The sequence below is a fragment of the Excalfactoria chinensis genome, chromosome Z (assembly GCF_039878825.1).
Source record: "Excalfactoria chinensis isolate bCotChi1 chromosome Z, bCotChi1.hap2, whole genome shotgun sequence".
NCBI lineage: Eukaryota > Metazoa > Chordata > Aves > Galliformes > Phasianidae > Excalfactoria > Excalfactoria chinensis.
Window position 1 is genome coordinate 16,193,827 of NC_092857.1, and position 12,688 is coordinate 16,206,514.

Here is a 12,688-nt window from a genome sequence, read left to right on the forward strand (position 1 = left end):
AGGATATTTCCCATTCTCAGACATCAGCTTCTTCGCAGTAATTTCAGAAATCATAATTGCTGTTCTCATTTTCTAACCGTTCCTGAAGACAACACAGGGTGACCACAGAAACAGTAACTTGGTGGCAGATTTATTGTAAGTCAGTAACTTGTTAGGTAAAAAAGATGAGTGGTCTCAATCTGCCAGACCTAAAATTAGTGATCATGTGACCTATGAATATCAGATAAGGTTTTTAAAATGATGAGAACTAAAGACAAGAGAGTTTCACATTCACCTCTAGAGATGCCTGTGCCCCTGTTAACGTTGCTTATCTTGTGGGGGTAGATCTAACTGTGAGCAAGTCACCAAAGAGCTTATCAGATTCCTTGGTAGGCCTTATCACTGTGAAACCCTGGAAGACCAGAGTGTGAGACAAGAGCAAGCAGTGTCTGTTTGCTTCTGAGGGTGGACAGGAGGTTCCACTGATATGCACTGTTAATCCTGTTATTCTTAAGAAACCTTCCATCCTTTATCACTGTTGTTTGGGAGAAGCTGGGACCAATTAACTGATTAGAGGAACTGCTAGAGGAACAGGAATGTCTTGCTTGTAAGTGAGTGGTATATAAGATGTATGTTGAACACAATAAAGACACACTACTCTGATGCGACAAGAAACTAAGAGAGCTCTCTAACTCAGCTGAGCACCAACATATCTCTTTTCAAGCATTTGATCAATAGCTGAATTCTCCATGAGTGGATACTGATCTACTCCCCTTATATCCCATTTTCTCACAGTTCAGCCACAGGAAAGACACTAAATATATTTCTACTGGGACAAAACTCATGAGTTTCTGAGCTCACAGGGCTTTTAAGACACAAAAGCAAGAGGGAATCCTTGCCTCTCTTCATTCCAAACAATGAAATCAAAGCTCCAGAGACACTTATGGCTAAAATATGGCTTGGAATAGCTCTACAGAACTGCATTTGAATAGTTATCTGAAGACCGAACCTGGCATCCTTTCTTAGCTGTTGACAGTACACAGCAATTTTGCAGACAAACTCCTGTTAAAGTCCAAGAGGTGTGGCATTACATAAAATTCATACAAGAGTGAAGCTGCCAGGCTTGCAGACACCGAACTAAATTACTCCCGTTAAGGGATAAAAAAAAACTAACTGCTGCACTTCTCTGACTATGCCTCTCTGGCTTATTAACAAGTTGATTACAAAACTATGGATATCAATTGAATTATTATGCAGTCCTTTGTGTTTCCAAACATCTGATAAACACAGTAGGTGGATATAAGGAAAAAATTCTAAATCCAATACAGATTATTTAGCTAGTAAAGTTAATTATCATTGCTATTACAAAAATAGTGAAGAATTGCCAACAAATCATTTATTTTTATTTAGCATTATATGTTTTGCTAGGATCTCTAGAAATATTTAGGCAGATTCTGTGCTATAAGCTATGTGATATATGAAACTCTCCAGCCCCTTGGACTAGTATCTGCTGATCCCAGGCCTTGATTGATTCAACACAATTTAAACAGACTGGTACATGGATTCCAATCCAGACACTAAGACCACGTAAAATTACAAGAATCATAGCTAAAAGCATGACCTAAGAGCTTATGTTGGCATGGGGTGGATTCCATTCAAATTTTTTGCTTTCAAGGAAAATAAGTCACAAGAACGAGCTCTAATAATCACTAGGGAAAAAGCAGCTTTTTTTTCTTTTGCTCTCTTCGGACTCATGGCATTTCCACAGACAAGCTATTCCATCAGCAGCAACCAAAAAGAGCCTCCTCTGATCTGGGCTCAAGGCTACTTTCAGGACTCTCCCTTCATGACCTGAAAAATAGAATATGTTAAAAAAACAAATGCTAAGATACATCATGATTTTACAGACTGTCAATCACTTCTTCTACCTCCATCCACAGCCAGGGGTTGTTCTGCTTTTACGGCACCGGATTGGCACCTGCAAGATGTGTAAACACAGCCTCGTTTAGAGTATTTTCATATCAAGAAAGAGCTGGAGGCAGTATTTTCTTCTTAGGGACCAGGCTTTAACTTCCAGGACTGAACCACGTTGAAAATACATTTCTGTCAAAGGAGAACACAAAACCTGTGCTCTTGTTTCTTCACTGCGTTTACAACCTAAGTCTCATCTGTGTTTGGTAATGAGTCTGACTGCTGAGCTTCCCATCTGGCTGCTTATGCCTTGCAGACAGTTAGCAGCTGATCCAACAATCACGAGATAGTGGTTCCAGCTGCTGCATTATTACTGTTAAGGTCTTTTTATTAAGATCCCAGTGAACAATTTATTGGAATTTTACATTTGGTTTTGTCTGCAGTTGGAGAAAAATTTGGCAGCTGTAGCTGATGGCCAGAAACTACCCTAGTCTAGAAGCACAAATAATGTACGCAACTCATTAACTCAGTTATACAAGTGTCTCCCACAGTAGAAGCAACTGACTTTGAAAGAAGAAATTGTTTGATACTAAACTGAGACTATTGAGATTCGCTACTGACTATCATATAGCTGATGCAGACACAGAAGAGGAAAAATGAGGATTCTGAGGTGTAGTGTCCCTTATCTAAATCAGACCACATTAGTCATATCCTGAAAAGAGGAGTTACGAAGTCTTGGGTGACCGTTTTGAATGATTATATGTCACAGAGTTCTCGCTAGAGCTCAATCTGTGACAGTGGGAACACACCCAGGGAGAGCAGGAACAAAAGTAACTCCCTTCCCTAACAGTGCAGTGCGGCACAGCATGTGCTCCAGGAGAGGGGAAGGGAAGAGAGACCGCGAATGGGTCTAGGAGGAAAAAAAAAAAAAATGAAGAAAGGATGATCTGAGAACGAACATCAGTTTAATAAACCCAGTGACACTAAACAACAAGGAGAGAGTTTCAACAAGAAGAAAACCAAATCCAAATCTCACCAACATCGATGCAGCCAAGTGACGATCCTTCAGCATGGTTTTCACCAAACCGTTGTGGCACTCAATCTTACCAGTGGCCGGTGCATGGTAGGGGATGTGATAGATCCACTCTATGCCGTGTTCTTTGGCCCAAGTGCTCACCAGTGAATTTTTGAAGTGAGTTCCATTGTCTGATTCGATTCTCTCTGGGGTGCCATGTCGCCACAGGATTTGTGGCTCCAGACCTAGTATGGTGTTTCTGGCAGTGGCAAGGGGTACCGCATATGTCTCGAGCCACCCACTGGTTACCTCCACCATGGTGAGTACATAATGCTTACCATCACAAGTTCTTGGCAGGGTGATGTAATCCATCTGCCATGCCTCCCCATATTTATACTTTTCCCATTGCCCTTCCCCCCAGAGAGGTCTCATCCTCTTGGCCTGTTTGATCATGGCACAGGTGTCACAGTCATGGATAATCTGCGCAATAGCATCCATAGTTAAGTCCACCCCTTGGTCTCTGGCCCACTTATGTGTTGCATCTCTGCCTTGATGGCCCGAGGTCTCATGGGCCCACCGAGCTAGGAATAACTCTCCCTTTTTCTGCCAGTCCAGGTCTATCTGGGCCGCCTCAATTCTGGCAGCTCGATCTACTTAGTGGTTACTTTGTTGCTCCTCCGTCGCTCGAATCTTGGGCACGTGGGCATCAACATGACACACCTTTAGGGCCATATTCTTTGTTCAGGCAGCAATGTCCTTCCACGGTTCAACAGCCCAAACAGGTTTACACTTCTGCTGCCAGTTATTTTGTTCCCATTGCTGCATCTACCCCCATAAAGCATTGGCTACAATCCATGAGTCAGTATAGAGGTCAAGCACTGGCCATCTCTCCCGCTCAGCAATGTCTAGGGCCAGCTGGACAGCCTTTACCTCTGCAAATTGGCTCGATTCTCCTCTTCCTTCCGTGGCCTCTGCAACTTGTCGTGTGGGGCTCCACACAGCAGTCTTCCATCTGCGATGTTTCCCAAAAATGCGGCACGTTCCATCAGTGAACAGGGAAAACTTATTTTGTTTTCCGGAAGTTCATTTTCTGGTGGGGCCTCTTTAGCGTATCTCTAGCAGAAAGGGACAGAGAAGAACGCGTTGGCAATATCAATGGTGGCATACCATTTTGCCTGTTTCGATTCCAGTTCGTACTGGAGTTCCAACATGTCTGGCACAGCAGCGCTCAATGGGGGTGTGACCTCTTTCAGGCCACGATAGTCCACCATCATCCTCCATTCTCCACTGGCTTTACGCACTGGCCATATGGGGCTGTTGAAAGGTGAATGGGTTTTACTAATTACTCCCTGATTTTCTAGTTGTTGAATTAGTCTATGGATGGGGAGCAAGGAATCCCTATTAGTACGGTACTGTCGTCTATGTACCATTCTCGCGGCATTTGGTACCTGTTGTTCTTCCACCTGCAGTAACCCCACAGCAGATGGGGCCCCTGATAAGCCAGGCAAATCAGACAGCTGCTTAATATTGTCTATTTCTGTAGCAGCTATTCCAAAAGCCCATCGACATCCCTTGGTGTCCTTGAAATGTCCCCTTTTTAGGTAATCTATCCCAAGTATGGAGGGAGCTCCCTGGCCAGTCACTATACGACGTTTCTGCCAGTCTCTATCGGTGAGGCTTATCTCGGCCTCCAACACAGACAGTTCCTTCAAACCCCCAGTCACTCCATGTATATGGATCAGTTCTGTCCCTTTGTAACCTGAAGGTATCAGAGTGCACTGTGCACCGGTATCCACCAGTCCTTATATTTCTGTGGTTCTGATGTGCCAGGCCACTGAATCCACACAGTCCAACACACTCTATCATCCCTCTCCCCCCCCCTGGCTGAGTGCAGGGCCCCTCTATTGGGTTACCTGCAGCAGCAGAGGAAATTTCAGTAGTGGCTGACCTCTTCTGTAATTCTCTCACCCGTGCTCGTAGTGCATAAGTGGGTTCGTTGTGACACCTCCCCATATCCTCTCCATGCTTACGCAGGTAGTTCCATAGGGCACCACGTGACACAGGCTCACTGCGGTCATTCACTCGAGCAGGTTGGTGTTTGCATTTGACAGCTGAGACTGCCACAGGTTCATTATTATTCCTTGCCGCTGACCAGTTCTTCAGCATGCTGTCTTGTTTTCTCTCTATTTGGTCCAGTCTCTCCATTATTTGGCAGATGGCTGCAGTGGAGGCACGGGATGGCGCTATTGTGCTCTCTGTATTTTGAAGTGAAAGGATAAGCTCAAAAATTGGAGGTCTTCTATCCAGCTCTTCATACCTGTTAGCAGCCGATAATAGTATACTGGAATATCTGTCCGGTGCTGACCGTATGAGCTTCTTCCATATTTCAGGAGTACTGCTCACCTTCTCTGGGTCATGGCCATCATGTGGGTCCTCAGGGACAAACATGGGATCATACAGCATTTCTGCCACAGCCATTTCTCTCAAGTACTGGATGCCTTCCTCAGCCGTACTCCATTTTTTCAGTACAGGCTCCAAATCACTACTGAGACAACAGGTTGCCTTTACAGCTGACAGCATTCTGTCCCAGAGAGTAGCGACACCATCGAGACATCTGCTGATCCCTCTATCAACAGATGGGTTTCAAGAAATGTTTCCTAATTGATGAGCCTCATTGCAACTTAGGGACACACAGCCGGCCCCATTGTCCCAACATCGATGCAGCCAAGTGATGATGCTTTTACCTGGGAATAGGGTAAACTCCTTTCTCGTGCCTTGGATTTCAGTACTTTTCATATGTTTACAAATAGAGAAAATGATGACTTCCCCCTAATCATCACTATCCTCTCTGTGTCTGTTAGTCTTCTGAGTCGCCTTCCCTGGTGGTTTTAGGGAGGGCTCCTCGCCGGGATCTTCCTCTACTTCCTCCTTCCATTCCAGAAGTGAGGACACATGTTCCCATCTCTGGCCTTCCACTGGGGCGACTGACACTGATGCTGGTGCTTCCCATGGTTTGATGGGATTGACTTGGAGGTTTTCCCTTAGGGTTTGGATCTCATTTTTGAGACTCTCTATCTCCATCATAAGCCATTCATTCTGAGATCCCCCTGAACTACACCATTTCTCAAGATCCATCTGGTGTTCAGGATTAAGATTACGTGACACTGGGGGTCCCGATGCTTCTGGCCTTTTTCCTAAGTCTCTCACTATTCTTTGCCAGTCTCTCTGCATTTTATAGTAACTTACTACAATTACTATAATCAGAGACTAACAACACCATATCCAATTTGACACCCAGAATCACAGAATCACAGAATTATCAAGGTTGGAAAAGACCTAGAAGATCATCGAGTCCAACCATTACCAATACTTCTCAGCTAAATCATATCCCTCAAATACACACCAGTCATACTTAAGGAACTCGGAGCATTCGTAAGCCAATCCGAGCACAGTGTCTGTGATGTTGGTTAGGCTGAAAGGGAGCCAGGCAGGTATCCCTATCACTGGCTTCCATGGGCAAAAGGATTGTACAAACATCCCCCACAACACAATGCTCTGGATCCAGGACCACAGGAACATAAGGACCCTCAGTCCTACGTACAGGGCTGCTGAAATAAGCCACTTCATTACTGCCCAAAACATTGCTCAGAACGCTGCCCGCATTCCCCACCAAAAAATGTCACGGAGTTCTCTCTAGAGCTCCCTCAGTGACAGGTGAACAAACCCAGGGGAGCAGGAACAAAAGTACCTCCCTTCCCTAACAGCGCAGTGTGGCAAGGCGTGTGGTCCAGGTGAGGGGAATGGAAGGGAGACTGCGAATGGGTCTAGGAGGAAAAAATGAAGAAAGAAAGGATGATCTGAGAACGAATGGCAGTTCAATAATCCCAGTAACACTAAACAACAACGAGAGAGTTTCAACAAGGAGAAAACCAAATCCCAATCTCACCGACAGGCTGCACGAGGCGGGAAGTTCCAACCACACTGTCTCCTCGCAAGGAGCCGGGCCTGAAAACCCATCCCCTTTCCGACCTCCTCTCTGGGGCCGCTCCCCACATGCCCATTTAAGGCAGTCCACAGAAAAAATAACTTGTCCCCTCAACTCCCATTATCCTACATGATGTTCTGATGTGGAATACCAACACCAACCAAGTTACAAACCCATAACAACTGTGAAGAGGAAAGGGACCTGGGGGTGTTGGTTGATGCTCGGCTGAACATGAGACAACAGCGTACCCAGGTGGCCAAGAGGGCCAATGGCATCCCGGCCTGCATTTGAAATAGTGCGGCCAGCAGGAGCAGAGAGGTGATCATCCCACTGTACTCAGCACTGGTGAGGCCGCACCTCCAGTACTGTATTCTGTTTTGGGCTCCTCACTGCAAGAAAAACACCTGGGGCCCAGAACATGTCCAGAGAAGGGCAATGAAACTGGTGAGGGGTCTGGAGCACAGGGCTTACGAGGAGCAGCTCAGAGAGCTGGGGTTGTTTAGTCTGCAGAAGAGAAGACCTCACTGCACTCCACAACTTCCTGAAGGGAGGTTGTGATGAGGAGGGGTTTGGCCTCTTCTCCCAGGCAACAAATAGGACCCAAGAAAATGGCCACAAGATGTACCAGAGGAGGTTTAGTTCAGACAAATTAGATGTGGAAAAACATTTTCTCTCCAAGAGTGGTCAGGTACTGGAATGGCCTACCCAGGGAGCTGTTGGAGATGCCGTCCCTGGCAGTATTAGAGAGGTGCTTCCTCTCTAGGCTTCCCCTCTCAAGAGAGGGGATTCCTCTCGTTTCTGAGGTTGGAACCAGCTCCACAAAAGGAGCATGCAGGTGTCTCACACAGATGCCTACTTGTGAGACAGACACATTTATTCCTATTTCAGCCAGTGTAGATCCAACTAATGAAGTCAGCACAGCTTGCATAGTAATTCAACTCAAGTAAACTGATCCCTAGCAACTGATCTGCTGAATATCTTTGCAGCATCCCTTGAATATATTGACCAGGTACACTTCAGCCATTAGCATTTAAGGCATGTGAGCTGGAACGGGATGATTTGGTCTCCCTTTGGTTACCAGACACCTGTGAGGTCTTTATCCTCCAGGTACTCAAGGTTAGACAGATTGCCCTGAGGTGTCTATAACGGAACTAATGATCTTCAAGTGAGCCATAAAATCAAACCTATATTTATGTAAGCTGTGTAAGTGGATAGGTAGTGGCTAGCGAGATTTCACTTCAGCATTCACACTAGCATTCTGCTAATGCAATAGAGACAACTCGAAAGGGGAGATACAGTCTTCACACCACAAAAGATGATGTCATTACTCATTCACAATTCTGCTGTGAGTTATATATTCAGAAAGGTCTTACTTTTTTTCACAGTTACAGATGTCCTTAAGAGGAAAAATAAAACCCACATCCTCTTTGTTTAGATATATAAAACACAGAGCAAACAGGGGAGGCCAGGCAGACACCATGGGTGTTTTTTTCACTCTGTCCACCTCTGCTGCCATCATTCTCCTGATACTTCCTGGAGGTAAGTGCACAGTTTGATCCTTTTGAGTGTAAACGCTGACATGGAGAGCTCCATTTAAGCAGAACGTATTAGCATAAAGAAAATACTTGCAATTACTATTAGAGGTAAAATTAATAAATATTTTTCTATCTCTGTATGTCTTTGATCTTTCATACAAACAAAATCATTTCTGAATGGATAGTAGTCATTAAAACTGCAAAGACGACAAACCATTTGGAAGAGGTCAGGGAAATTAATACAGCCATTTTTGATCACTCACTCTATTGGCATGTACATACATGATTCTCTTGATTTTCTGTTCTCTTGAGAAGGATGTTCATGTGACTTACCTTACATAGCCATGTTGCCAAGGGCTCACACAAGACATGACACTGCACAACATTTATGTAGTGGCAAGTCTGCGTTTCTTACAATGAAAGCTGAGAAATTAACCATAGTAGAGATCTTCAGGAAAATAATCCTGTGTAAGACCAGTAACGCTTAGGTTGTTGGGTTTTATTTCCTCAATATTCTTGACACTAACCTTATTTTAATGCCACTGAAAGACACATAAGTAGTACTGCTGAGCACTTCTAAAAGCCTACCCTGAAGACCTACATAGCAATGTGCATGTTCCCATGTGTCTGTATACTTCATAAATGTGTTAAATGTACTTTCCTAAGAGTTCACGGTGCTTGGCAGCCCAGCTGTGTGTATTGTGGCCTACTTTTATTTCTAGAGTTGTGTGTGGATATCTTCGGAGGACATGAAGTAGCACCACACTCAAGACCATTTATGGCCGTGCTCAATGGAAAAGACTTTTGTGGAGGAGCTTTGATCAAGCCAGACTGGGTGTTAACAGCTGCTCATTGCTGTCTGTAAGTTGTTTTTCTGATTCAGAAACTATGGAGTACACAGTTTCCCACTTCAAGAAGAAATGTTTGTGTCCCTGGTAATCCAGTGCATTTAGCATTATCAAGTTTTTAAACTTATGTTGACAACCATGTTTTGGTGAGCAAAAGTAATGAATTTAGACTGGCCAGTCTAAATAGCTGCTTAGAAAACTGAAGCAAGTTCTTGTCATTTTATTCTGTAAAAGACACAGAGTTCATTACAGAAACAGACAGTACATGATTATAAAGGAAAAAAAAAAAAAAAAAAAAAAAAAAAAAACCTGCAGATGACAGGAGACATTAGAGACCACTGCTTTACTAGGTATGTTAGCTTCTTTCTGTCTGACTCAAGACATGGGTGGTTATTTGGCCTTGCACACTCCCCCTGCCAGGCAAGATGTGAGGTTTAAATCTCATGTCCCACCCACTGCCTTTGCTAGGATGACTGGAGCTGCTGCTGAGCCAGACCTCACACGGGCTCTGTCAACAGCCTGCTCAGGGCCAGTGAATTACTGGACTGTGTCTATCAGAGACTTGTAACTATTTGTCCTGCCACCAGCCAGAGAGATAACTAGAATCTACTACAAAGAAAGCACAAGGTCTGAAAGCTGTGGAATCAATATACAGTTAACAACGATCCTGAATGAGATCTCATTTAAGAAAAAAATATATTACATAATTAATTTAATATTGCTCAGGTGACACTCATACAGCTCTTCATAGCTGAAGGAACATCAGAAATCACTTCCTCAGAGTTTTGGTTGCTGTATGAAGAGGAAACTGAGGACCACTCTGCACAGCTACTCCAACAAGCTTCACCATCCATCTGTGGCAGACATTGTGCTCCCAAGGAGCAGCTTCTGAGTCAAGGACACAAACCCTGCCGCTGGGAGGCTGCAAGTAGAATAGCATCAGTTGTGACTCACTGACACAATTTTTCTAAACTACTTGTGAAAACAGGATGATCTACATTCTTCTAAATTACTGTTGCTTTGCAGGCCAGAAAAGACCAGAGCAAGGAATTACAGACTTACAGCAAGTGAAGCCCACTAACCATGTTATCTTTCTTCTCAGGAATGGTGGCACCGTCACCCTTGGAGCCCATTCACTGACAAAACGTGAAAATGAAAAACAAGACATTAAGATTGGAAAACAAATTTACTACCCAGGCTATTCTTACAAAAAAAACGAACATGACATTATGCTGCTGAAGGTATAGACTTATTGGGAGTTTCTGGGAACATTGTTTCTTGGGTGATGTAGACTGGTCTGCAAATCCAGCTGACCGAGGAACTGGGGATGCACTGCAGACCAAGGCACTCAACAACTCCTGTAATATGTGCTGGTACGAGCAGTAGAAAAACTCTGCAGCCTGGCCAAGTTTTCTGGCTTTTCAATGAAGTACTGAATATTCACAGAGAACAGCATATTTCAGATGTAAAAATAATTGTGTTAAAAAACATAATATTCTAAATGATAGTTCCATTACGAATTTATAACTTCTCTGATTCTCATTTTTGCCATCAGTTATTGCTGCTTTTTTGTCCTAGAAAAAAAAAAAAATATATATATATATATATATATATATATATATATACATATATGAAAAAAAAAAAAAGGGCTTAGATTCCCCATGTATAGATAACTCCCAATGGTTGTGGGTGTCACAGAAGAGAAACAGGGCATTTTGGGAGCAAATAGTTCAGCACTTGAATGGATTTTCATTGGAAAGTGGATACCCATTTTCCTTATTCCTACATAATCACAGACTACATAACTTCCATCACAAACACAAATCTCAGATAAGGTTTGCAGCAATCCCTCACTTCCACGATAGAAAAGATCTAATGATTAACACGCAGAGATCTGTCAGACTCTCTGCCATAAAAATTGTTTTCCTTATCTTCTACAGCTTGAGAAAAGAGCAATAATTAATAGCGCTGTGAAAGTCATTCCCCTGCCTACCTCCGGTGATGATGTCAAACCAGGAACAACTTGCAGAGTAGCAGGATGGGGGCAAACGGAGTATACTATAGACGAATTGTCTGATACCCTGAGAGAAGTTAACGTCACTGTCATCAATAGAAAAATCTGCAATGACAAGAAACATTACAATAACAACCCTCGTATAACAAATAACATGATATGCGCAGGATCTGAGCGAGGAGGAAAGGACTCATGTCAAGTGAGTATATTTACTGGCATTATCCACAATGACTATACTAAAAATGCAGTATAAAGTAGCAGTTTTTACACATGGTATATTCCTACCTGCAGTTCCAGAAGGAATAATACCACAAAAGAGTAAATTTACCAGGGCTACTTCTTCTAATCCTTAAAATAAAATAAAGATGGATTTTCACTTCCAAAAATACTGGACATATCTTCGCACTGGTCTAGGTTTATTTCACATAACTCACAAGCAAAAGGTCGCACTTCTTTAGTTATTATTTTTTGGTAATGATAAACTTATCTTCCAGAGGAGAGGGTGGTGGGAAGGAACAGGGGTGGGGCGAGCAGGGGGAAGCATTGTCTACATATTTATGTCTACCATGCAACCGGAGTAAGTGTCAGTTTTAAGTAAGGGATCGGTTCTGTACATTTTGTAAATCTGAATGACAATTTCTGTCCTTTTTTTTTTTTCCTTTTTTTTTCAGGGGGATTCAGGTGGACCTTTAATATGCAATAATGTGCTGAAAGGCATCACCTCTTTTGGGAATGAAGAGTGTGGTGCTCCCGATGCTCCTGGTGTCTACACTCTAATCACAAAACAATACCTTCAGTGGATAAGGAAAACCATAGCTGGAGACTTACAGACCGGGTTTTGATCAAACTATTTCCTGCTTTGTGACTGTGCAACAAAATCGAGCTTTGAAGTGTGCTTTTGAAAACAGCTTCATGATCCTCCCATAATATTCCCATGAAGTTATTCCCACACTGATTTTTAGGATCTTGAAATCTGTATAGGTGAAATTTCATGTATCCATTTTAGCAACAGGCACGATTTTAACAGAGCCAAACAGAGCACTCTGCTAGAACAGCCTTTGTAGTTTGTAGAGTTATGGAGTCCATTTGTGACTCAAGCTTTCAGCTTCCTCATGTTGCACATTCAGACTTAGCTTTACATGGATGAGTGTTTCTGACCAAGTGTCGAATCAAATCAAAGTTTAATTTCCAGCTTGAATTTGAAGCCTCTGCATGTCAACTCTTCATGTAATCTGCTTTAAATAAAAGAAATGGCAATAAAATCTATAGCTCAGAATTGTCGCTTTATGCGGAAGGGAAGGGAAGGGAAGGGAAGGGAAGGGAAGGGAAGGGAAGGGAAGGGAAGGGAAGGGAAGGGAAGGGAAGGGAAGGGAAGGGAAGGGAAGGGAAGGGAAGGGAAGG

General features: G+C 43.3%; 1 protein-coding gene across 1 annotated transcript; it reads left to right on the forward strand.

Moving 5' to 3' along the window:
• The first annotated feature begins 8,368 nt into the window (after positions 1-8,368).
• On the forward strand, positions 8,369-12,129 carry LOC140264321 (granzyme A-like). Its single transcript, XM_072359993.1, has 5 exons — positions 8,369-8,429; positions 9,148-9,286; positions 10,376-10,514; positions 11,214-11,486; positions 11,959-12,129. The coding sequence occupies exons 1-5, from the start codon at positions 8,369-8,371 to the stop codon at positions 12,127-12,129; spliced, it is 783 nt and encodes a 260-aa protein (XP_072216094.1).
• The last annotated feature ends 559 nt before the right edge of the window (positions 12,130-12,688 follow it).